This window comes from Mycteria americana, chromosome 4, assembly GCF_035582795.1.
Source record: "Mycteria americana isolate JAX WOST 10 ecotype Jacksonville Zoo and Gardens chromosome 4, USCA_MyAme_1.0, whole genome shotgun sequence".
Lineage (NCBI taxonomy): Eukaryota > Metazoa > Chordata > Aves > Ciconiiformes > Ciconiidae > Mycteria > Mycteria americana.
Window position 1 is genome coordinate 91,090,505 of NC_134368.1, and position 27,314 is coordinate 91,117,818.

General features: G+C 41.8%; 1 protein-coding gene across 4 annotated transcripts in view; it reads right to left on the bottom strand.

Annotated features, from left to right (window-relative positions):
* ANKRD17 (ankyrin repeat domain 17) overlaps positions 1-27,314 on the bottom strand; it is a 98,406-nt gene that overhangs the window by 30,156 nt on the left and 40,936 nt on the right. For 3 of the 4 annotated variants that reach the window (XM_075501325.1, XM_075501324.1, XM_075501326.1), the window contains exons 2-15: positions 22,744-22,897; positions 21,987-22,143; positions 19,467-19,614; positions 19,019-19,166; positions 17,590-17,823; positions 15,469-15,563; positions 9,769-10,006; positions 9,009-9,200; positions 8,515-8,624; positions 7,611-7,698; positions 6,455-6,582; positions 5,834-5,977; positions 5,141-5,243; positions 2,827-3,582 (exon numbers count right to left, since the gene is read on the bottom strand). In XM_075501325.1, the coding sequence (XP_075357440.1) occupies positions 2,827-3,582; positions 5,141-5,243; positions 5,834-5,977; positions 6,455-6,582; positions 7,611-7,698; positions 8,515-8,624; positions 9,009-9,200; positions 9,769-10,006; positions 15,469-15,563; positions 17,590-17,823; positions 19,019-19,166; positions 19,467-19,614; positions 21,987-22,143; positions 22,744-22,897 (2,695 nt within the window). The remainder of the gene's footprint in view (positions 1-2,826; positions 3,583-5,140; positions 5,244-5,833; positions 5,978-6,454; positions 6,583-7,610; positions 7,699-8,514; positions 8,625-9,008; positions 9,201-9,768; positions 10,007-15,468; positions 15,564-17,589; positions 17,824-19,018; positions 19,167-19,466; positions 19,615-21,986; positions 22,144-22,743; positions 22,898-27,314) is intronic. The other variant, XM_075501327.1, reaches the window with a different exon arrangement.

The window sequence follows — 27,314 nt, forward strand, 5'->3', positions numbered from 1 at the left end:
GCACAGACATGAACAATAGATAAAGCCTGTACCATCAAGGTGAAGCTTAGTTTTTGTAACCCATGCTGCAAGCCACGGCTCTGTCATGGAACTAAACTCAAGTCACCTCAGGAACAGAGTTTTAAATTCATGGCAATGCTCTAGAGGGTTCCTATTAAAGCAATACACAAAACCACCGACAAAATATTTACCTGCTACTTAAATGTTTGGTGTTACATTGAGCCCATTTCACCTCCACACTAAATTCTGATGTGTGGATTCAAGCTGGCACTTAAGTTGTATACTCAGGTCTGCATCTGCTCTCACTTAAAAAAAAAACCCACCCTAAAATTAGCCACTTCACAGAAAAGCAAACATGGAATTGCATCTGTACAGCTTTTAACAGACTTGCCACAAATGCCTTCCAGAGCACAATTTGCTGGCGGATGAAGGGGTTGAGAGCAGCCCTGCAGAGAAGAACTTGGGGGTACTGGTGAGCTGGCCATGTGTGCTTGCAGCCCAGAAGGCCAACTGTATCGTGGGCTGCATCCAAAGCAGCATAGCCAGCATGCTGAGGGAGGTGATCCTGCCCCTCTGCTCTGGTGAGACTCCCCTGCAGTGCTGTGTCCAGCCCTGGGGTCCTCAGCACAGGAAAGACACTGGAGCTGTTAGAGGGGGTCCAGAGGAGGGCCCCAAAAATGGTCAGAGGGCTGGAGTAGCTCTCCTGTGAGGACAGGCTGAGAGCGTTGGGGTGGTTCAGCCTGGAGAAGAGAAGACTCTGGGGAGACCTCACTGCAGCCTTTCAATACTTAAAGGGGGTTTATAAGAAAGATGGGGATGGGCAATTTAGCAGGGGCTGTAGTGATAGGACAAGGAGTAATGGTTTTAAACTAAGAGGGCAGACTTAGACTAGTTAGAAGGAAGAAATTTATGATGAGGGTGGTGAGGCACTGGCACAGGTTGCCCAGAGAGGTGGTAGATGCCCCATCCCTGGAAACATTCAAGGTCAGGTTGGATGGGGCTCTGAGCAGCCTGATCCAGTTCAAGATGTCCCTGCTCATTGCAGGGGGGTTGGACGAGATGACCTTCACAGGTCCCTTCCAACCCAAACCATTCTATGAGTCTATGAATTTAGACCTCACTCCCAATTGCATGTGTGCATGCACATACTAAGGACTGGGACTAAGTAGTACAAAAACATTCACTCAAATGCACACTGGAAATACCTGACCTTTCCAAAACGGCATCCATGAGCATTTGCACACGTGGCAGATGACCTAAAATTGTAGATTCTCCAGATGTTATATGGAGTTAAACACATAACAAATGTACTAACTCAAAGTTTAAGTTATATTTAAACACAATTGAAGTGCACTGCACAGATTCTTCTTAAGCAGCCAAGAACTGTCATTATCCCACCTCTTGAATTGAGTAGCTGGTATTGTTATGTACCCCAGCAGCTCCACGCGAGAGAAATCTTCACTATCAATGCATAATGGGCGTAGTTTTATCTACTTTTTCATGCACCCAGTTTGTTTTTTATCCACTGACAGTTTCCAATCTGTATGTCTAGGCTTCAATTCTAACACCAGATTTTGAGAAAAACAGTCTCTGTAGCTCCCGTAAATTTCAGTCATCTTTAACACAGCTTTGCCTGAACGTCAGATCACTCATTAGGTGCCTAAATTGAAAGTGTTGTTCCAGGTATTTTAAATGATCACCACCTGCTATTTTTAACTGTTACCGTATCTTCTATTCACTCTGCGCCATTATCGTACTCCAATAACTCTTGCAGTATACTCAGGACCAGCTCCACGCCTCTGCCCCTCTGAGCTATAACCTTCTTGGAGACCTGCCTTGCCTCCGGCACACGCCTCTCACGCTAACATGCTTTACAAAGCAGACTCGTCAAAATAGGCAGCACTTTCAAAAATAAAAGTTCATCAGCTTAACCAAGAGCACCTCAGCAAACTTTCATCGAGTGACATGATTTTTTTAATACTACGTCCTAACAGTTAAACTGTATTCAGCTAAGCAGTCAAAACGAGTCTTTCAGTGACTACTTCAACATGGAAAGGGGATTAAGTGCAACTGAAGCGGGTGCAAAGGAAAGCAGCACTAACTCCTCACATTTCCTATGGTATTTAAAACCTATTTCACTCTTTTATTTTACTACTTAGGGCCTTAAAGCACTGATGTCACTGGGTAAAGAATTCTCCAAAGCAATTAAGAAGAATTTGGCAAGGCTAAATTTGTTTTTTGCTGGCAAGGCAGCCATTTTTATCAGTAGACATTTTTAAAAGCCATAGGATTATCATCTTTTTTTCCAAACAGAAGTAAAAGCTTCCAATAGCTAGACTATTCGAGGCCAACTCGAGCAGCTCTCCTTCAAAAGACAAGCCTAGAGGTTCCTCACATTACAGGCTTGACGTGGTGCTATAGCTGCTCCAAGGCTATTCCGAGTGCTCCAAGTCAGTTCTCAGTTAGCTAGTCCCAAGTACTAACCAGTATCGTCAGGATGTTGCTCCTGAGCTACAAACAGGCCGAAACAGAACTGTTAGACCCTAGCACACCCCCCCAAACTATCAAGAGTTAAAAATGCCACTTCCGACATACCAACCTGACAAACAGGCACCAGTTAGCTCAACAAAAGGAAAGGCAACCCTGCAAATTGAAAAGTTAAGACTAGTGTTCTCGACTCCTAAAGACAGGGATCAGTAGGCTAGTGGTACGTGCCGTAGAGCTAGCGGGAATACACAAACACACACACACACACACATAAAGAAGTGGACATACCCTCAACTGGTCAAGCAAATATTATACCTGCTCATAACAATATAAACCCACCTGCCATGATGTCATCCAGCGTGTCATTGAGCGTCTGAGCAGGGCTGGCTACCATTAACCCTTGCTGTGTTTCTGTCAGTATTCCTTGCCCCAGCCCTGCTAGTTGTGCTTGGCCCAATACTGGCTGTCCAACTATAACACCTTGCAGTTCTGTAAGATTTGCGATGGACCCTGGAGGTAAGGAACCTGCTGCCAGAGGCAAAGCTTGTGGCATCGCCAGAGGCTGAATTGGTGCAAAACCCGTCTGCGCAGCAGCTTGATGAGGATCATCTTTAAGCAAGATGGGGTCCACTTGCTGTAATCGTGCATAGTCTCCCTCTGAGAGTTGTTCTCCTACCCCAACAGGAGTCAGTAGTCCCAGATGCTGGCAAGACTGTTGCTGCTGCTGCTGCTGGAGCTGAATTCTTTGCGCTTTTACCTCTAGATATTGCTTTTTTAGCTGCTGCTGAGTTTTCAGCTGTAACTCTCGCTCCACTTTCTGCAGTTCCTCCAAAATCTTTTGTTTCTTCTGAATTTGTTCCTCTCTCGTTTTGTTCAGCTCCTCAATCTTCTCTTTGGTGAGCTGGTCAGCGTGTGCCAATTCCAGGGACTGCAGCTGAGCGTTCTTCTCTATGGCTTCTTTTATCCTCTGCTCCAGCTCTGTCAACTTGCCCTGAGCCTCTTCTACAATGCTCTCTGGAGACTGATTGGTGATGTAACCCTGTACATCCTGGTTGTTTGCTGGCAAATGACTGCTGGACTTTTGTTTAGAAGCAGCTGTGTGAAAAAGAAACCCCCTCAGAACCAATGGAAGTGCATATGAATGGCATCCTCATTATAGAGCTACTGTTGGGATGCTAAATGGCCGGTTATGCACCAAGACACAGCACCCACAGAAGGTCAGCGTGTACTGTAAGGCCCTCAAAGAAAACCGTATCTGTCGCTATCAATTTTAATACAGCAGTCAGATTGCAATTTAACACTACAGATTACTGCGCATACATTCCAAATAACCCTGCGCTACGTTGACATATTTACTCCAACAATTGTTATACTTTTGCCAAATGAAGCGATTGTCTCAAGAGCCGCTGTTATCAAGTGGTGCTACAAGATAAATGGAAACAAAAAGAAAGGATATGCTGTCTCTCTACTTGATGTTTTGCGTCTGGTATCATGTTAAGACATAAACGTATGGTTACAGCCCTGAAAGCACAGCAGAAGTGATGCAAAAACATCTCGAGGGACAGGTGACTTGTTCTAGGCCACCGGTTTTGTGAATAACTCAGTACATTTTAGGAAGCACTACACTTTCCAGGACTACTGAATCCTTTCACTACAGGTATCCAGCTTTGCTCAGTTGACAAACAGCGCTAGAACCCAGGATAGCCATTTACATTTAACGTGATCTAACAGAGTATGCTGAGCCACTACATTTTATCCATAGCAGACATGATTTTGCCTGTGTCAAAACTCAGCTCTCTGCCCAGGCAAGGCAAATATTTCAGCCTTCCTGTAAGAATGAGCGATGGACTAATCCAATTCATCTTTTATGAAGAAGTCCACAGTAACACAGCTGACAAGGTCTGCCATACCGGTTGGAGAAGGAACAATCGGTTAATTTTGAAGGGCGAAAGGCAAATCAAAACTCAGGGTTTGAGTCAGTGGAGGTGCCCAGTTTCTTCCAGTCATCCTCGCTGTATTTCCAGAACAATACAAGTGTACACACAGTATTAATTTTATGACATGCACGCCTGTATTTGCACTATTGCTGATCCTTGATAAAAATTGTTTTGGAAGAGAATTCTGAAGTACAGAAAGCGTTAAGTGTCAAAATGGCGATATCAAAATAGATGCAAATTTAGTCCTAGGAGGACCTGAGCCACATCAGACTAAATATTTTATAGCACAAGAAATTCCGCCTTCAATCAAATTAGTCAAACCCACTCCAAGACTACTATCCTAAGTAAACACAAGTTATCAAATCAACTACAATATGGAGATTAACATTGTTTTTACAACTTCCATTATCTAATTTATATAGGCTTCTGGGTGACATTTTGCATTAGCCGAGTACGTCAGACTAATATATATTTTAACATATTTACTTAGGCAGATTTCTTGACGCTTTATGATTACAGGGTTAGATGACTGATACTTCATATTTGGCAGATAAGCAAATCCTTAAAAAAGAAAAAAAAAAAAAAAACCAAAAACTGCAGTTTCCTTAACTGAATCCATAAACACTCTTCATAGGAACTACTCTGCTAGAAGTGCAACCCTCTATCTTCTACCTAGGAAGGATATTTAGAAAATAAGCTGCAGAACTAAGACTGACCTTTATTTCTGATGGGAAGGGTTGTGGCGACATTAGCAGGGGGTTTGTCAGGCTCCTGGGGTGGGACGACCATGGGCAGCGCCTGCACTGGTACACGAGGAGCCTAAAATGTCGGATACTAACAGATTACTTTTCTCATACTCTAATCTAATTATAATTCAATAGAAGGTAAACAAAACCTGTTAGAAAAGCAGACTTTAACGGTGACTAATAACATTTAATACGTTTTTCAATACGCCGAGTTCAATAGTTAACAATTTGAGATCATTTGACTTCTATATACTTTGCATTTTTAACCTAGGAAATTACTTGCCAACCAATACTCATCTCGGCATGGTGCAGTGCTATACTATGGTAAAGCAAATAGAAGCCACAATGGGCTACAAACGTAAATTCTGAAGAGCCTCATTAAAGCAGACCTTTTCACTTGCTGGGTGGTTTTCTTCCTCATCGTTTTTCCCAATAATATTTATAGAGCAATAAGAACGATGATGGAAGCACTACACAGCGATGCTCAAAGGCTTCACCATTTTCACAACAGCTCAAAGTAATTTGCAGTGTGTTCACCTACAGTTCAGTAGTTCATGAAATGACATGACCGACACTTCTCTCATCTTTCAACTCTTGAGTGAACTGAAGAGGAAATGCAAAAAAGCCCCACAAATCCACAGATAACCAGCCCTTAAATCTTACCCTATTTAAATCATGGGATGGCGGGGTCAGCTGAGTAGCATCAGGTGGAGGAGCAGAAAGCAAGTTGTTTGGGTAATCCAGAAGGTAACAAACCACGCTGGTATGACCACCTTTTGCTGCCTCTATTAACATAGTTGATCCATCCTGAAGAGGGAAAGATCACAGTATTAGAAAACAGCATCATCAAAACATGACAACACTAAAGCATTTCGGGAGACACGACACAGTATCTATTAAGGCTGTTTTAATAACTATTCATTCAATCCGCAGTAAGTCCACACGTAAACTTAAGAACTCTATTAAGTATTTGCAAAAAAATCTAGTACTTTTAAAAATTTTCCTACCTCTTCCACATTTACAACCTTACAACCGGAGTGCAGCCTTTACATTCATGGTAATCAATAGACCTGCACTCCTCCTAACTCCAACTTCTATAAATATGTTCACGAGCCTAATGCCTGCTTGTGGAAATACCAGCTCTTGCATCTGACTTCTATTTAAATCATGACATGTTGGGTCAGTTGCAGAGAACACAAAAGGAGCAAATTCACTTGGGTATCGTTAGTTTTAAGATTAATGAAATACTACCTCAGAGGAAAATAAGGCAGTTGAGCAACAAACCTTCAATCTGTGCGTAGGATCAGCCCCGTGAGCTAGCAGTAACTCCACAACTGCCAAATGACCTCCAGCACAGGCCAGCGACAACACTGTATGATCGTTGTTAGCTGTGGTCCTATTCACATTTGCTCCTTCAAAAACAGAGGGGGAAAGATTATTTAAAAAGACTTCAACCGGTTCTTCTCTACCAAAGGTGTCAGGAAGTTAACTTTTTTCTTAAATACAAAAACGTAGTTCTCCATGGCTGCAGTCTTACAACTGATAAATTGAATCCAACAGTCAATTATTAATACCATCAGAAGACCATTTAACACGTCACATGTCACAAAAAGAAAAGCAACCCTACCTGGACTAGCACTCCAAACTCACTGTTCAAACAGCTACATTTTAAGTATGGAATGTCACATAACGGGTGAACCTACTGCTTTTAAATTTGCCAGAAATTGTGCCAGGGCTATACCTCTTCTAAAAAAAGAAACAAACAAACAAGGAAAAAAAAAAAACAAAACCACCCCACACAAACAAAAAAAATCCCCCAAACACTAAGATCCAGCACATGGATCCTTGCATCTTAGCACCAGCAAGCAGATGATTAATTGCAGCTCTGCTTCTTTCCTCTATCATCTACACAGGGAAAATTACACTACACGAAGTTTTAGGCCAGTCCTGCTCCATGCAAGGAAGGTACAAGAAAAATCTGTCAGTATCAGCTCAAGAGAAAGAAAACAGCAATTCTGAGCTCTGTATCAACTCTATGCATTCAACAGTGATGGAAGGCTGGAGCTGATAGTTCTGACAACACCAAGCAAGTTATAGACAAAACTTTGAAACAAACAGGCACTTGAAGTTAAACTTCTGAAAAGACAGTGCTCAAAAGCTGCACCAGGAGCACGGAGACACTAACTCAGTAACCACTCCTACCGTTGCCGCTTTTACTAGGAATTAGAGACTGGAATATAACTATTTTTAGAAATAGCGGCAGTTCCCACTGATCTCACCAGAAACCAGAGGTGATCATTACGTGCCTACTTTGAGAATCAATGACCTACTTGAGTTAAAGTATTTTAAACAAATCCGACGAAGTTACACTAGTACTGACATGCTCTTAACTTTGAGTATTTCTAACAGCAGGAAAACCAAAACCTTTTCACACTCTTACCTTTGCTAATCAAGAACTGAACAGTGCAAACATGACCTGCCCTTGCAGCTTTCATGAGAGGAGTTCTTCCACCTTCTGATTCATGCTCCTAGAGCAGATAAAGAAAGGCTTAAAATTCAAAATTCAAAAGTAGCACATGTGAAAGGATGCAGTTCAGCCTTTTGGTTTTTTGAATGGAGAGACACCAGACATGGACTATCCCTTTTTAGCGTTTCACAAACTGCAGACATAAAATTTTACATAACATTTGAACTTAGCCTACCTTGCAGACAGATGAAACTATCTACCTACCTTTGTAGAGGTCTGAGACTCTTGGACAAGAGGCACTCAAGCACACGGTGGGGGGATTTTAGTTAAACAAAATGTGTTCTGTCATGCTTAATTTCACTTTTTGCTAACAGTGGTGTACGAGCCTACTGACATGTAAAAATCAATTTACCTCCGTCATCTTAATTCCATTACGGTACACCAGATAGATCACATCACAACACAACTAGCAACTGTTCGCTGCATAAGGAATAGAACGAGTTTGCAGGTAACAAGTACTAACCCATAATCAGCTCAGCAAATCAAAGCTGAACACCATTCAGGACTGCACATGACAAAAGAACAAAATCCCCTATTTTTCTGTACAAGCAACCTTGAAGGGCTTGGAAATGCTTTAGACATCAATCGCCCAAGTATTGTAACTGACCTAAACACTTTCAGGTAATTAAACAGCCTAAAAATCCATTAAAAAGCATCACCAATTCTCACTTAGTTATAAGAAAAAGTTTAAAAAGTAATTTGAATACAACAATTAACAGCAAAGTTTTCAGTAATGAACACGGGACCAAAAACGAAAAATCAAGACATTTATAATTTTATTTCCTAATTAAAATTTTTTAACAAGGTAATGACTTACCAGATCTGCGCCTGCCTGAAGTAAGACATCTGCTACATCAGTATGGCCATTTTCACAGGCATATGTCAGTGCTGTGTCACCTGTTGCTGTTGTTGCATGCACATTAGCCCCTGAAGCAGTAGTAACGAGATGTAAGCTTTATGAAGTTCATTACAGAAAATATGTAAGTCTCTTCATAATCTTTACCAGATCAGAGAGCAAATTTTTAACTTCCCCCTTCCAATCCAACATCTATGAAACTGACACCTTAATCATACTCCCGAGGAATAAAGAAAATAAACATGAACTAGAAGTTCAGTTCCAAGCGACTTTACATCAACTTAATCTTCAAAAGCTAAATTAGGGTCCAACTAGTAAGTTAGTTAAGGTTCCACAAACCTTTGCCGTCAGCTTCAAGAAGCTGCTAATCAAAATGTAATGAATGTGTAAAAAGATATTTTTCCTTTAAGGTTACATTAATTGTTTGCAAAACCGTTAACAAAATTACTCCATACCTGCAGCTAATAAATATTTAACCAGCTCCAAATGACCCTCTTGAGCAGCCTCCATCAAAGGTGTGGAACAACCAAGTTCTATGTCAGCTCCTGCTTTAATAAGAAAATCGGCAACCTCCAAAAAACCTCCACAGCAAGCCAGAGTTAATGCGGTTTCTTGCGTCTCCTCTGTTTGAGCATTGATGTTCGCTCCTTAAAACAAAACAAAACACCAAAACCACACATAGATCAGAAAACACTAGTTACTGAAACCACTATCAGCAGACAAAGCCACTTCCTGATGCACAAGACATCTTATTGCATACCTCACCTCTAGAGCTGCAGAAATTTTCTTCTAAAATCACAGTGTATCAAACTAAAAGATTTCAACTTTATTTAACTACTTTGGAAACCCCTCTGAGGACCTCTTTACAGCTTTTCAACAATAGCACCATCTCAAGACAGGCCAAGGCCATCGTGCATAGTGCAAGTTACCCACATGAACCGTTCACTATTCGATGTCTGTCTGAAAAACGCAAACCTGTTCTGAAGAACAGTTCAGAACTACCACTTACAAAGTAAACAAGTAGAGCAAAGGATATTTTGCTAAAAAAAGCCCCAAAAATACAAAAAACACCAACTGCTCAAAAAGGGGTGGGGGGGGCAGAGTTCAGAAGTTGTTGAAGAAGAAAACAAAAATTACACTAACTTTGCTTCCCCTCCCCCAACACAGGCAGATGTCTACTAAATTACAGCGCCCAGCAGGCACCGCAATAGTTACCTTGGCCAAGTAACAGTGCCACCATCTCTTCATGACCTTCTCTAGCTGCTTCCATTAGTGGTGTGTATCCTTCATCGTTTACCTCTTCCAAGTTAGCTCCACGTTCAATTAACAAAGCTGCCAGTTCAACATGCCCGCCACAGGCTGCCAAAGTCAATGGAGACTCAAAAGAGTCAGCAGGCATGTTCACCTGAGCTCCGCTGTCAAGAAGTAATCTTGCCACTTCCACATGGCCATCCTAGGAAATCAAAAATCCAAGATGAAAAGACCGTCAAAATAGAGAAATTGCTGCTCTTCTCCAAAGCGGTGAGTAGTCACCAACTCAAATTCCCTCAGAAGACACAGAAAGCAACAAGTGAGTAAAGAAGTCCAAAAATATAATTAAACTTGCTTAATAGTTTTCCTAAATATTTTTCCTAAGTATTTGGATAAAGGCTAAAGATCTACTATGAAATAGGCACCCGAAGAAACTTCAAGCATGTTTTACTGAGTATGTTCAATTCGAAACTAAAATATTGTGAAACACATATCAAACTTTCCTGCCGGTGCTGTAAGGAACAAGCTGGTCAACCTCTTTATATCAGACTCAAGTGTCTGGGATCAGCTTGGGGGTGGGGGGATAGGGACCAAAACAATACAAAACCCAAACAGTCGAGAGGGAGCGTGACACTATTTTAGAAGCTTGCCACCTCCACAAGAAAAATACCAAAATCCTCTAACAGCCAGTACTCCTCTTGTTAAAGGCTGCAGACACAGAACTGTATGTACAATATTACCTGAGGAACACAAATGCTCAGAAATAAGTTACCACTCAAATGTATTTCTTCTTGCATTCTGACAACAGATTTATTACTAACACCACAAGCAGCCTAATATATAAAGGAGTATTAAGAGAATTTCAGTTAAAAAAAAATCTTCCATGGATGTAAGGGCAGGTTTTGATGTTCTTCCTAAAGACTAGAAAACCCTTATATTACAAAAAAGTCACTCAATACCAATGCTCTCCACTTTGTCAAAGAAAGGAAATTTTGTTTTAAATTCAACATGCAGTTGCACTATTTGTTAAATACAGCGTCTTTTAGTTATAAAAACAACGCATGTCAGGAATACAGTTTGTCCTCACGTCCATGCAGACTATTAGTGTCTCGGAGTATTTACATTACAGATTCCCAGCTTTCGGGGAGGGAGGTGGAAGAGAGGACAGGACTTCAGTTTAACAATTTTGCTTCCTTCCTTTCTTAAAAAGAAGCCGTGCACGATGACATCGCTCGCCTCTTGGCTCCTGCAAAACTATCACTGCTTTCACTGCTCAATTTAATAGCAGAGGTGGGACTTACTTTCTCCCTCCAAGAGAAAAGCCAAAACAAGACCATTTGTCAGGGGTTCCTCATATATCGCAGGAGCCACCTGAACTACAGCCTTCCCTTGGCAGGATCTTGGCAGGATTTTCCAGATACCATTACCATGCTGTCACACTCGTTTTACCGAAACGTAGCTCCTAAGTTTGCTTTCTTCCTTTAGAAACAGAGAAAATACTTGAGCATATGATCTTCGCCATGTTTTTAGTATGCCATAAATTCCGGAACTATTTGAAGCGGCTTTTCAGCTATATGTTTACACTGGAGGCCTGACAGCGACATATCCAACTGCCCTTCAATTCTGCTTTGGTTTAGACGGAAGCAGAGACTGGCTCGGTCACTGCAGTCCAACAACAGCACAAACTCTCCAAGCTGGTTTTCTCCATGAGGAAATTGCCATCATTCAAACTTGGAGCAACCATAATGGGAAAAGGTCTGACACACAAAATGCAGGACTGCATAGAAAAAACAGCACCTTCCCAGGAACCCAAGGCTATCCCGAGGTTGTCATGGAACAAGGATAAGTACGCCTTTATCTCAGAGGCAGCAAATCGCAGCCATTGCCATCCTCGCCAAGCAAGAAACCACAACCCCAAAAAGCTCTTTTCCAGACAAAATACGAAACTGCATCTGACATTCTTAAGCTTAATTTTCTTACGTGTTTTATACCTTCTTCTGATATCCAGGGAGCAAAACACGATTTGCTCTCAGAAAAATATCTAGGACATTAACTAGGACACAGTCACCTTTTACATGAAATGACAATACTATTTTAGGGAAAAACTCCAAGACTCCATAAAGAATCTTTCCTCGGGGAAATGCAGAGACGGTGCCCCAACCATCAGGCTCTGGCAAGACAGCTCACTAATCATCCCTGATTCACAAGCATGGCAAACAGCAGCAGAAAGGTATGCTTCCAAGCTTCTTATACGGGCCGAGCAGCCTTGAGAATAGCTGCTGGTGCTTAACCACACAAGGAAGTTGCACCCGTGCTTTAAGAAACCTGGCAATGGGGTGGTGCTGTTCAGCTCTTCTGCAACAGCCAGAAAAAGCCTCTTAACTGCTATTTGATCACAAGAAGTCGTCCGACCAATCTGCCCAAGCGCAGCAGGTGTATTTTAAAGATCAGCCACTGTGGGCAGTCCGTACCCAGCCCTCACTGTGGACGATTAGGTTACTTCAGTAAGAGGAAGCACAAACTAGACAAACCTGCTTTTTGCTCCCACCAGGCAAGTCACATTGCCCAACGACTCATTTGCATTAAACAAGTGTTAACTGCTGCCTATAAAAAAGCTCTCGGTCAGAAGTCTTCCCGAATGCCTTGTAGGACAAGGTTTAAATGGTCTCACTGGCTCGTATCTAAGTGCTATGCCACATATAAACAATTCCGTAAGATATATTCAAGTTCAATGCTATTCTACAGAAGGTAGTTGTCTTCTGCTACTGAAGAGCGACAACTGTTTCTACAGAAAAAACATGCCGAGATGAGAAGCCCCTGCACTGCTTTATTTCAGACTGCAACCTTCTTTAAGTACTGCTACAGAAAGCTGCTCCCTCTCTCAAGCAGAGCTGAAGGTACTGAGACTCTCAGCTGCCTGTCAATTCTGAGCAGCAGTGTGGCAATGCCTCCTCAGGAACAGTTTTCTGCAGAAATAAGGGAGACAGATTTTGTCCTATTGCTCAGCAAGTCTTAACAAAAAATGGGTCTCAACATTTCTGCAAGGCTGATGGACTTCTGTTAGTCTGCTGGCGGAGGGAAAAGGGGGCAGAGGGTAGCAAGGAAAAGGCGTCTTGCTCCATGGCTCCAAGAAATACCAGCTTTCTTGGCAAACTTCTGATCTGTCAAGAAGCCGTCCTGATGAGAAGGCTACTGCAACATCAAACAAGGTAATTTTATCGTCACCCTCCAGGGAACTTGCTGCAAGGGCAGCGCCCATGATATTCATATGGCTAATATATTAACATTTCAGAGTGAGATAAACAATAGCTGAAGTCCTGTTTATCTACATGCCTTTCTTTCTAACGACTTCTTGAGAAGTACCATGGTTTCTGTTAATGATTCCCCTATCTGAAGCCATTAACCTCCCTGAATAGACCTAACTGGCTGATTTTAGAACCATTACAGTTATTTCAGGGAAGGGAAGAGGAATAAGGATTTGCGGCACTCCTCTATGGCCACAGATTCACAACGTGACACTACGCAAGGCTAACGACATGAAAAACCCAACCCATGAGAAATCGACTTAGAGAGGAGGATAAAAAGGTAACCTGACAGACAAGTTTTCAGTTTTACGTTTTAAGTTCCATATTCAGATGAAGGATTTGGAATATGTTGGCATAAGGCACAAAAACTACTGACCCACCTAAGTATGCTGCAGCTACGCATCCTAAATAGTACAGGAAACCTCTGCAGCAAGCGTTGCACAACAGCCTACTGCAATTCAGGGTCACAAAGAAAACTGAGGGGGTCTAAAAATGGAGCCTAATTCTGCTCCATTTTGTTTCATTTTCATTTCTCCAACAGGAGAAGTTTCAAACCATTCTCAGTTCTAGAAACACACACTGGATTTTTCATCCTGCTAGCCTACCCCTGCCAACCCTTGCTATGGGGCAGGGTTAACAAACCCATGGCAATGTATTCACTTCTCTGAGAGGGGGTACCAAAGTCTAAACAACTCCTGGAGGAGAAACTAAAGGGAATAAATGGGCACATTTACTCCATCATCAAAAGAAATCTCCCAAGGAAAAGGCCAAAGCAATTGAATCTTATTATCTCAGGTAATATGTTGGGAATAGATTTCAACTCAGATACGTGCTTTTAAGAAGATGCAGATATACGAGACTTACATAGCTCTTCAAGCCTAACAGTATTTCAAACAGAAAAACCGATCTTAAGACATCGGTTTAGCAAGTTTTCTTCACCACGAAAGCCTGGAATAATCTTCAGTCTGGCATCAATCATACCATTCCAGCATTAAATTGTACCCATACATAACCTTTTCAAGGGAAAGCTTCACATATATTTGCGTTCTATGGCAAAAAATCTATTATCCAAAAATAAGAGTTGTTCTCAGAATCTTACTAAATTTTATAAAAAGGTAATCTATTCTACACTGGCATTTTACAATTGCCTCAGATGGGCAGAGCAGCAACATGAAAGTACTTAAATTAGTAAGAAGTTAACAATTTCCCCTTCCATTTCCTAGTTGCTTCCCAAACAGCTTCTGATCCTGCGTTTTCAAGGAGCACGTGGCTATGTGAGCCACATTGAAACAATTTGCACACGCACACCTAAATGTAACCACCTACGCTGACAGAGAACTTAGCTTACAAACTCCTCAAACAAGACATAGGTATGTTAAATGCCTCTAATAGCCAGGTTATGACCATATTCACTGCCTATGTTTAGCACATTAGAATTGTTAAAAGCATTTCAACAACCACTGAGAATCTTCCACTAAGTTAATTAATTTGGAGATTCCTGTGCAGAGGATTTTCCCATTGTGAACTGGAAGTTGCTCACCCAGAAGCCTGCAAAATTACACAAAGGAAAAAAAAAAAAAGGTTCTCTTCAAATAAATTACTATTATTTACTTTTGGCTATCTCTTGAACTCATTAATTTCTCTGAACGGAGGTCACAAAAATACCTGTTACAAACCAGGGCTCCATGATTATCACAAGGGCAAAAAGTAAAGAGCAAGTGACATATAACAACACAAGGAGAGACGTAGAGTACAGAAGCTGCTTTGGGACAGCGAGCACAGCCTTACTCACTGACTTCTGCCACTTCAGAAAAAAAATAATGCGCAGCTGGACATACAGAAACCTATTTATTCAAAGGATGGGTTAATAGAGCTCTCCTGCTAATGCTCACATGATGCATCAAGTTTTACCTGATGAATGAATTCCTTGTTTTGCTTTGCTTGTGTACGCAGCTTTTGCTTTCCCTATTAAACTCTCTTTATCTCGACCCACGAGTTTCCTTACTTTTACTCCTCTGATTCTCTCCCGCATCCCACTGGGGGGGAGCGAGCAGCTGTGTGGTGCTTAGTTGCTGGCTGGGGCTAAACCATGATAGTCTCTTAAGAATTCAGCTACTTTGTCAGTCACGAGAGGAAGGAGTTCAATTTTACTGTTTTAGGAAGTACTGTTTTTCAACCAGGTATTCCCCCACACACACCAATTTCTTCTCTGAGAGGGTCATCCAAGTATACAGGAGAACTAAAACATCACATAGTTAGGTTCTGTACCAGAAGGAGACCAAAAGGAATCACTTGGTTCATCTTCAGGAAAGGAAGAGAGAGTACATATGCCTCGCTACTCAAGCAATACATGTCTTACCATGCAAGCCTCCATGAGAGCAGTATGCATTTCATCTGTCTTGTGTTCCTGGTCTGCACCAGCTTCCAGCAGAAATCTCACCATTTCTAGATGGCCTGTACGGAGACAATATGTAACAGTTACAACTACTTTAGAAAGTGCATTTCTCAAGTCATAGAAAGGGTCTAACGTACATAATGCAGGTAACAGAAGGCCATGTTACAACATAAAAAAAAATCCCATGAAACACTCTTGAAAGGCATGTTCATACCTACGCATTCAATGTGCACAGAAACCTAGCAGAGTAATTACTAGAAATACAATCCAATTCACTTAGTTTCTAAAATCATGTCTGCAGTACGTGCGTTCCTTGAGGTGACATTTAGAGCGGAGTAGCGCACACTCCAGAAGCTTTACCGGGGTGATTTATTTTGTGCAAAGGTATTTGGATTTTTTTCATCTACAGAATGTTGGGTTTTTGTTGGGGGTCAGGCTTTCCCCTCTACTTGCTTGATGTTAAGGATTTAGAGTTACTGTTTTTATATATGGCGTTGTAACCAGTCCCTGAGCTCACACCGACCCTCAGACCATAAAACATACGAAGGAGATGGACCTTCACGCTTCCAAGCATACTCTTGGGAATCCAACCATCTATAGGAACCCTCCCAAGATAAGGACACCTAACAGCTTTCTGAAAGTATTTCCTCTCAACCACTCCATTAATTCATGGCTATAGTTCACCAACTCCTGTACGTGTGCCAAGTCCACTCACCTTCGGTACACAGTCACGACCAACACAATATGCAACCATATAAAACCAAGTCAAAGGAAAAAAAACTTGCCATTTCCTAAGTCGACATGACCGTGGCTAAACCCTAAAACTGGAACTACACCTAGCAACACCATGAATAGCACAGATACTGCCCAATATGAGGCTACACTGCCTTTTCACCCTTCCCGCTTTATTTGGGAGAAGTTAGTGATCTTCTTGGTCCCAAACATCACGTCATTCTACCTCAGAAAGCAAGCACCGAGAACAAATTAGGAGCTTGTTTGTATGCCCTAAACATGAGATTCGGAGCAACACAGAAATGCACAAAAGATAGACAAATCTTGATAGACAAAAGATAGACAAATCTTGATCAAGATAGACGGGTAAGGTGAAAAACACAAAAGCCTGAACATCTTCACATCTGTCCCATACATCACAGTGAACAACTAAGCACAGACTTTCAATTTTTCACCTCCACTTTCCAGCCTCACTTCAGGATTCAGAGCCCAAGCACATTTTCTCAGGGAAGGAATGTTTTGGGGTCCCACTCCCCTCTTTCAAACACAGCCTTTATTCTGACAGCCACAACAAAAGAAAATAACCATGGCTTATGAGGGCATTCGGCAACAGTGAACCAAGAATTTATCAAGGCAGGTAAAAGAAACATAAATGAAAGACTAAGACCACCTTCTACAGAGGTGCCACAGAAGTACCTCTGCTACCGACATCAATTACTCTGTGATGCCTAGAGCCACTCTAATAGCATGTGTCCTAAGTGACTGTAACAGCAACCGCCCAGCTGTGTGAACACATGTGGCCTCTTCATTTAACAGCTCCATCCCTTGCTGGGGTGATGCAAGATAGCTGCCTAATACTCTACGGGAGGCCAGAAAGGCCTGTTACCCCTTCTGTTGCCCAAGAAAAGCAAGGGCCTAGATTCTGCATGTTTTCCAAGTGCTCAGTCCTTTCAAATGAAATAATTTCTGTATCTAAGCAAAGGTATCTTGTATAATATAGCTGCCATACAGAAAGTTTACCATACTTACTCTGTGATAAAGCATATTAGTTCCTCATCTCCTAATTCATTTAACAGAAAATCTTTCAAAGCATCATAACGACTCAGACAAAAGGTTTACATCTCGATCCTTACATTCTTCATGCTGATCATCATTTTACATATGGGACATACATGTTATGTGGTATCACAGCCAGGATAAAAGCATCAGAAAGTGTCTATTCATAGCCTTTAAATTCTTTTGGCCCTGGACAGCAAGACTGAATAAATACACATTTGAAAAGACTTTTCACACCTGTCACACTTTTCTACACTTGTTACACCTTTATAACAAGTATGGTATTTGGTACTATACCTTTGTAGCAAGCCAGTGTAAGCGCGCTCTCCTTGAATTCATTGGAATGCGTATTGATGCCTGCTCCATTTTCTAACAGCACTCTGGCCACTTCCACGTGGCCAGCACTTCCAGCTTCCATCAGAGGAGTGTGACCATTCTCATTATGGTCCTCAATACTAGCGCCCGATTCCAGCAGTACTTTCACAACATCTACATAGCCTCCAGCACAGGCATATGTAAGGGCTGTATTGCCTAAAGCCAGAAGAGAATAAGGTTTGAAAACATAATTTGATAGCATTTCTACACTGGGACCTTCCACTTACACTCCATGTCATCGCTTTTACCTGGCTACCTTACGGAACAAGTTTTTTTTCAGGCTACGAACCAAGAACTACAGGGAGGGGAAAAAAGCAAGTAACTGCACAAAGAAGCTCAGTGCTGACAAAATGAAGATCTCCATGTGCCTGGTGACTGTACTGATGCACTTCTGTTCCCATTTCTATCCCAGCTAATCCCAGCTCGTCACAAAATCCCATCCCTTTTCCTGTTTATCACCAGGGACACACTATGCTGTAAAAAAGAAAGCTCAAAACAAGGAGCAGGATGAACCGCTGCTTCTAAATCAGGTCTTAAACACCTCTAATGGGCTAGTTCAAAAATGCCCATAGTCTTTACAAGGAGATGAAAACAACCTCCATTGGAAAACTACAAAAACATCTATCTGAACAGAACAGTCACAGAATCTGCCTTAGTGAAAGATACCTTGAAAAAACTTCAAGGTCAAAGCAGTATTACTACTCAGAACTATTTCACCAAAAAAAAAACAAAAACAACCACCAAGCAAAAAAAACCACCCCCCACCACCCCACCCCAAAAAAAACCTAAGGTCTCTTCTGGTGTCCCAACTTTCCTCATCATTCAGGGTCAGTACTTCATTTGTCAATGTCTGTTGACTACACATAATCTCTCCACTTCAAGGCCGCACAAACTGAAAAAATTTCCCAATTTGGTCACTTCAACACAAATGCCTACCAGACTGCCATGGGAAAGAGGGAAGAGAGAAAGGAGAAGAAAAAAAAAAAAAGGCGGGGGGGGGGCATCTTCTCATGTTTGCTTTTTTCCCTTGGTTTCCTAGACCTGACACCAAATAATTTCCTGTGTACAAAGAAACTTCCAAAACCATGCTTGAAATACTATGTGACAAGAAATCCTACGCACGCAGTTACCATTCAGTTACTAGTTGACCTTATCCACCTTTGTATGTCCACAACCAATATTTTACAGCTTCATTAAAAAAAAAATGCAAAAGCTAAATAGTAAAACCACGAGGAAGCATTCTGTGTTCCTTGGCTGAGAGCCATTCTTCCCAAACTTTCACAAAGTTTTCCGCACACTGCAAATCTCAGCTTTCCAGTAGTTCTCAACAAGCTGTAACACACTTATTTACCTGTTGATGACTGTGCATTCACATCAGCACCATGAGCTAGCAGCAACTTGACAATTTTGACATGTCCGCCATTAGCAGCAGCCATTAAAGGCGTTATGTCTCCTTTAATACCACGGTCCTCTACATTAGCATGCATTGCCAGAAGAACCTGTGAACAGAAGGGTGATCAACAACACTGGCAAGTGACAAACCACTGTGTCAAGATGGTTGAAATGCTACACAAAGCCCCCACCTTCACCAACACACAGTTTTGTGTTAGAAACACTTGAGAAATAAGCACAAAGAACGTGTTAACAACATTCAGGTTACATATAAGTCTGGATTTGCCAGTTAGCTGACATTTTTCACTACCTTAACACCACCTTCCAGGTGCATAAGAGTGGAATACATTAATTCAACAATTATTTTTGTACAATACACGCATACTAAAAACAGCTAGGAAACCAACCTGCGCAAGCTCATAATATCCTGCTGAGCAGGCTAAACAAAGGAGGCTTTCCCCTTCTTCTGTGTGCTCGTTCACACTTCGTCCTTCAATTAGCAACTTCCGCACAGCATTTACATCTCCTTCTGAACAAGCTTCTGCCAAGCTGCGGCTAATAAGATAGAAAGCATTTAACAGCGAAAATGGACTATGCTTGAAATGCTTGCTCTACGTGCAGAGTAAAAATCCAACATGCCATGAGGATGCAGTCAACAAAAAAAGAAACACAATCTAAAGAAGTGCCAACTGCTAATTAAAGAGGTGCCATTTTCATACTTGAGGTTTTCCACATAGCTTCTCCAAAAATTAAGTAATGTGCATACTCAGCCACTCCTGCTACTTATTTTTAACAGAAGTTTACAAGAGAAACGTCTGCAGGATGACCATTTAGGTTACCAAATCCTGCATTATATACAACTGAAGCAGAAAACGTGTTGAGAAAAGAAATGACCGTGGACCTGATTTACTGTCTCAGCGCTACACATGCAGCATGATGCTATGGCCTACAGAAGTACAAAACCTTTTACAAAACATTTAAGAACCTGAGAAATAAGTAATAACTTCCCCTTTTGAAAGGCTAATCATATAGCCGTGCAAACAAATCACTGTTGGCTTATATTACTAATTCTGACATAACATAGTCTCAGCCTATTCCTGCTTTGCAGTTCCAATTTGAAAACACGGGTTTTGTCGCACTCATTTTCTGAAGTAAGGGCCGAAGAAAAGGAGAACTGATTACATCACACAAAGTACAGCACCATGAGTATTCCTTTCCAAACCAGCAACCACTACTCAGAGTTGCATTCACATTCTCTTTTGCCCCAGGACCAGAGGACACGGAAATCGCCTGTCCACCTTAACAACACTTGTAACTTTTGTTCAGCACTGTAACTTAATTCCACCAAAACAAACTACCTGCATCACTCTCCTCCTATAACAAAATCAATCACCTCCCCTCTGTCCTGTGCTGAAAACCTCAGAATTTTGTAATGCAATCCGAGGTTTCAGTTGTGGCCCTAACTCAACCAAGCAGAGAAGTGTAATGTTCTCCTGGTTTGGTAAGCCCCAAGTCAGAGTACTTGTGGTTCTTGTGTCACTCCGAGTTCTTCACTTCCATCATTACAACTCTGTTTCATTCAAAAAAGGGTCTACTGGAAGCATATTATCAATCCCTCCGATTCTGTCTTCTGCCTACATTGCCTTCATTCCAAAACAGTTAATGCTTTGTCAGAATAAACATTCAAGTCTGACGTTTTTCTATTCTGCTCCAAGTAATTGGATCAATAATAATAAATCCAAGACCACTGGCCTTGCTCCACACACTGCCCTTTCATCTCACCTCCATTTAGGAAGTCCCATCAACACAGAACTAACTCAAAAGGGAATGCAAAAATAAGGTAGTTGGCAGAAAACTTTTGCAAGCCATATAATTCAATGCAAATATGAGCAATTCTTAAAATACTCAAGACATAGAAGCGGGTATTTGTGTAGCAAGGACTAACTTATACCTGTATATTGTACCCAGGACTCCTATTTAATTTGTGCCACCAGACACAATCTTAATATACGGAGAATTATTTCTCAAATATGTCTGCTCACTGCATTCCCCACATTTATTTTTATTTCCCACATCCTCTGTCCTGGTAACAACTTTGGCAACAGCCACCATTCACAAGAAAAGAGGTAGCTGGGGGGCAGGGAGGGGCGTGCACAGAACAGAAGCAGACATAACCCCAAACTATTCTGCTCTTCTTCATATGTCCTGATCAACACACCCAGAAATGTTTCATTGGAGTTACTCACTATACAAGGAACAAACTGCCAACTAGCACAGCAGCACTTGGTTGTCCAACTAACACTCCGTTTCTGTTGTATTGAAGCTTAACGACAGCCTAGAAGGGAAGCTTCTTTTTCTTTCCCTCATAAGATCCCAGTAAGAAAAAAACCACAAAGCCAGAAAGTCCAGCTAAAAGGCAGCGACTCTCTGGCCGAGGCTCTGTCCAAGGTCCTATCCGACTCGAGAGAGCTGCCGAGCGCCACGAAGGCTCCGGTCCCTCCAAGCTGTCTTCCTTCCTCAATTAAACAGGTACTCTGAAGTTCTCTAAAGCAACAGACTGGGGTTTTTTTTGGTCCCAAAGCTAGTTTTGTGCTATCACTGCATGACCCATTTCAGGATTTGCTATTTTTTAGTACAGTTCTAAGGCCCATACCATTTAAGAGCTTAGAAATTTTGTTTCTGTAGTTGGTCAAGTTAAATTACTTGGAGCATGGTTTCGGAATTCTAAGCAGTATTACTTGCTTCACTCCCCATTGCAAGACCTGTCAGTCCTGGAATACTTAACAGGATAATCAGGGGTGATAACTTGGCACTAATTCCACTCAAGTAAGAGTTTCACCATCGTGTAATCGCAAGTGATACAACATGAAAAACTGCTTCTAAAAGTAGCAAACTACTGAAAAAATCCAGTATAAAATTTGGCTTACTTGTCCGTCTGCCCTGCATTTGCTGTGCTTTCTGCTCTCATCCGGGTAAGTGCAGCAGCAGCTTCATCCAACGCGCAACTGACCGAAGAAGTCAGTCTGCGAAGCACCTCAGGATCTGCAAATGCTTTACCATCAGCTGTAGACAGCTTACCTATTCCTTTCATTCCAATTTACAACAAATTGGTACGCATGCCAGAAAAGGAGAAAACAGAGAAGTTGAAATAGAGCCTATGAGATCTGTTGGCAGAAACATTCCAAGCATAATGAACTACAGCTTCCAAAATTAAGGTGTTAACTGTTTACAACGCTAATTTAAAAGCTGCGCTCAGATGTGATGCGCATGAACGAAACCCTCCAATCCACAAAAGGCATTATTTTTCAACTATTGACAACTACTTAGTATAAGCAACTAGTAAAGCTTTTCATACAGTAATGTTCACAAAACAAAGCCTCACTGAGCAATTTAGTTTTTGATATAGGGCTGCAAGCTAAGGTCGGGTGTCAGTTTTTACTGGGGCTTTTAGAAATCCCACATTGGAGGAATCTGATTAGAAGCACAGCCTTCACATGAAATGCTGAGTTTCCAGAATTCAAAATGCTTTAATGAACTTCTTTCTCTTCAATGACTTGCACAACCTTGCCAAGCTCACACCGCCTTACATTCTCCTCATATGGATTAGACTTATGCAAGCAGTTCCAGTATGGACTCATGTGTAAGGGCTTCAGGGTTAAACCTGTATGGGACAAGAATACTTACCTGCAGCTTCAAGTAAAGCTTCTAATCTTGCCTGGGTTTCTGGATCTACTGTTCTCAGGTCAGCACCATCGGCAGTACTTGACAGAAGCAATTTAGAAGCTGTTTCCAACATAGGGTTTTCGAGATCATCCTGATCCAAGATAAACGATTCCACCTGAAAACACACATATCTGGTATAAGAATGATACAACAGACCAAAACATACCTAAAACACAAAAACCTCACAGCTGTAGTTATCACTTAAGCATTTGCTTTTAAGGACTGTGTTACTCAAACTGTCCTCAGTTGACTCAAAAGGGTATTATTTCATCAATGGAAGCAATGAGATTTTCCAAAATCACATACAAAGAATGTATGTATCATCTTATCCATTTGCTCTGCAACGAGAAGCCACATGATATACCCGAGAAGTTTAAGACTGACTTCACATCTCCACGCTGCACTCTCCAGTTTCCAAGTGCAACTTAACACAGGGAGAGAAAAGTGAAAGGATACCGCCCCAGAAGGCCTAAAGGGAGTAGCTGCCGTGAGTTTCTACGCAAGCTGTTGGTTTGGGGAGGGTTTTTTCCCCTCCCCAAAGCATGAAAGATACGTATAAAAAAAAGACAGAATTTTTCTATTTCACACAATCCAGGCGTCTTTCAAAGAAGTAACCCACCCTCAAATGGCATTTAACTCTACTAGCACATAAACCCAGAAAAACTAACAGCCATCACTATTTTTATGTCGACTGTTTTCTTCTGACTTGCAGAAAAATTCTCTCAGCTATGTCACTTCTTTCAAGTCTGATATCTCCTAATACAATATAAAAAAAAGAAAAAAAAAAAATCCAAACACACAAAACATAGCAACATATTCCAGGTATAATCAACTCAAATGCAACATACAAGGGTTTCACAGAATTTTTCTCAATAAAGCATTTATTTAAAACATTTTCTAACAGAATACACAACTCATTATATCTGCCGTTTTCAGAAGACATGCCGAGTGGTCCAAGTTCTTCTAAAAATCCTACTTTCCTGTACTCTCAATTTGTTTTCGTTGTGAAACACACAGAAATTAAGGAAGAGATCAGGATATTACAGAGAAAAGCTCCTAGTATCCATTTGCGTTTTACTGCCTGTTCAAGGAAGACTGGGTCAAGTAGTTTAGAGAAGCCTCTCCTCTAAGAGTTCCATGAACACACCCCTAGGCCTATGAACTAGCCATCAACCCATTCATTAGACTATAAAGACCCAAGTTTAAACACCCCCTACAAAGCTCAAGAGCCTCAAAAATCCACACCTTCAAAAATCCAAGAAATGAAAAAATAAAAAACAATCCCAATCCAAAATCAAAATCCATCAAAACCAATTAGATTTAGACTGGCAAGCTAAATGCAAGTCTGTCAGACAAACAAACCACACGTGCCAGCCACCCCTACAGCATAACTAAAAACTTGAAACATCTCTGAAGAAAAGCAACTACTGTCTGTAGTACAGCAGTAATCTATTTCCACAGGGAATACAGTTAATCAAGATCAAAATATAATTTATTTTATTCTTAAGATTCATGAGTGTCTCCAAAGTTTAAACGCAGTCTCATGAGCATCACAAGTTCAGATTCCTGCAGATAAATCCCTTAAGAATCTAACTGGGCAGATAAACCAGAAGAGGGACCAATTCATCTCAGGACTCCTGAAAGTCTCCCTCCGTCCTCCCATCTATTCTCTTGTCACGAGGGAAGAGCTCACACCACAACTCTTCCTTCTGCAGTCTGCCTCCAGCTCAAAACTTACCAGGACATAGGACTAGCACATAGCTTGAACCTAAACACCTTGTTTGTTTAGGAAGGTTGGCTGACAACTACTTTCAAAATTACTTCAATTTATCACTTCAATGATACCATTGAGAAACAAAATCTCCTGTCAGACAGCTTTTGGCAATACACAAGTATACATTCTCAAGGGAGTCTTTGAAGCTTCCTTCCACTCCTTCAAAGCCTCTTTGCCCTCCTTTTTCAAACCTGCGAATACAGCAAACTGAAGGGGATTGTCGTGGTTTCACCCCAGCCGGCGACTAAGCCCCACACAGCCGCTCGCTCGCTCCCCCCCAGTGGGACCGGGGAGAGAATCGGGAGAGTAAGAGTGGGAAAACTCGTGGGTTGAGATAAAGGCAGTTTATCAGGGAAAGCAAAAGCCGCGCACGCAAGCAAAGCAACACAAGGAATTCCTTCACTGCTTCCCGTGGGCAGGCAGGTGTTCAGCCATCTCCAGGAAAGCAGGGCTCCAGCACGCGTCACGGTGACTTGGGAAGACAAACGCCATCGCTCTGCGCGTGGCCCCCTTCCTCCTTCTCCCCCAGCTTCACACGCCGAGCACGACGCCGTACGGTGCGGGATGTCCCTTTGGGCGGTTGGGGTCGGCTGTCCCGGCCGCGTCCCCTCCCGGCTCCTTGTGCCCCCCAGCCCCCTCGCTGGTGGGGTGGGGTGAGGAGCAGCAAAGGCCGTGACTGTGTGTCAGCACTGCTCAGCAACAGCCGAGACGTTCCTGCGTGACCAACACTGTTTTCAGCACAAAGCCAAAACACAGCCCCCTACTAGCTACTATGGAAAAAATTAACTCTATCCCAGCCAAAACCAGCATAAGGGATGACTGCCAACTTCCGATGAAAGTGGCTCTGATGTCAACAACTGCCTACAGCAGGACAGTCCTGCAGTATTGCGTGTTGCTCCTCAGCACTACTATTTCCAAGTGACACTCGTGCAGGCTGCAGCTTTCCAGTTTGGCAAACTGGTGAAGGCAATTCCTAGTTTCCTCCCCAGTCCTAAGAACTGTTCACTCCTGCCTCGCCAGGGTCCTTTGCTGGTCACTGCCAGCTCTCCTCCGTGCATCTATAATGCTGCTTTTAGGCCGGTTTTGGTTCATCTGAGGACTTGCCATTGGTCTTCTTCCAGAGGACTCAGCCTGCTGCAGCAAGCAGCAAGAGTAAGGAACTACTCCGCTGTTGAGGAGCCAAGTGACAGATTTCACCACTGGAAAGGCAAACTACTGAGCAGTCGGAAGGATTCTTGGCTCACTCAACTCATGCAAAATCCCTACTACTTGGACTAACTGAAAAAATCTCATCTCAGTGAGATATTTAACAGCTGGTCGGTGTTCTCCCTAACACTATGAAATATTTGCTAAGCAAAAAGTCAAAATAGGAAAACGTCTCTCCCCCACTCACATCCTCTCCCCTTCATTAGGTCTTTTATGCAGTTTAAGTTTCAAAGGGAAAAATCTTCCTATTTTCCTTCCAGCTCAGAATATGAGCATGGTAGGATTAAAAGAACAACTATAACACAAGGAGAACAGGGAGAAAAGCAATCCACCTACAGACAATGCAGCACCAAAGCAACCACAAGTGATCAGGAGAAAACTCCTCCTGCAATAAAGTTTTGAAAATGTTTATATTATGTGCTGTCATTTAAACCATTTCAGAGCAACTTCTCAATAAATCAACTTATTTCATAACAGATTTAGACTATTTTATGACGCTAAATATAGCAGGTTTTTCTTTTTTAACATAGAAGATATACTCCTGCAACCTGTGGCTTACAGAACTTTTCATCAAGCCTCCAGTTCCACTCTTCTGTATTCTCATACTGGCCTTTTAGCTGAAGAGTTTCATTAGATCTACAGTCTTGCCTTTTCAGCCAGTTCAACATGACACAGAATATCACACAGGGCAATAGTGATAAGAGACACAGTGTCTAACAGTGGTGAATAGAACTGTATTTTGGTAGAAGTGAAAATTCCATTTTCGTTTCTCAGAAAATCCTGCCTTCTCTACAGAAGCTACCAACTCAAGACAAAGCATTTCCATTTACCAAGCCAAGTAAACAGACATTTCCTTTAATGGTCTTCAGATGTATTTTATTTTCCCTAACTAAAAAAATGTGTAGCATAGTACACAAATGCTCCACCTTACATATCAGAATATTTCATCTGGGCTCTCAGTCAGTATTTCTCTGGTCAAACAATGCTCTGACATAATCCAATTGTTTGGACAGTCCCCAACAGAAGGCCTTTTACAAGATTTCTCCTCCTCTCTCATCCTGCAATGAAATTCTCATGTTCTGTACTTGCCCAAGTTCACTTTGCCCATAACCACTTCTACTGTATTTGATGCTTCTACAATCCAAAAAGATGCTAGGAGAACAAAATTACCAACTTCTGACTACTCTCAAACAGAACTGCCTACAGTTTTGATGCACTGAATACAACTGTAAAGACAAATTAAAAAATGGCTTTGAAAAGCGCAGTGTTAAAAGGTATATAAATCCAAATCTCAAGGAAATGTCATGCTACAAGTACCTTAGCCTATGTTTCAACTCCTATTTTTCTAGGCAAAAAAGTAATTCTAAGTTTTCCACGTGTTGTAATACTAGACTAAACTTACATTTTCAACGTTGAGTGCTTTTATCACCTCTTATTAGAAAGACCAGTTCTGCCCAAGTTAGCAAAGCTTTGCAACAACATCAAATGGCCTTCTGCCCGCTCCTCCTCTCCCGCAGTGACCTCTTTTGTCCTTTCCCTGTGCACACTCCCA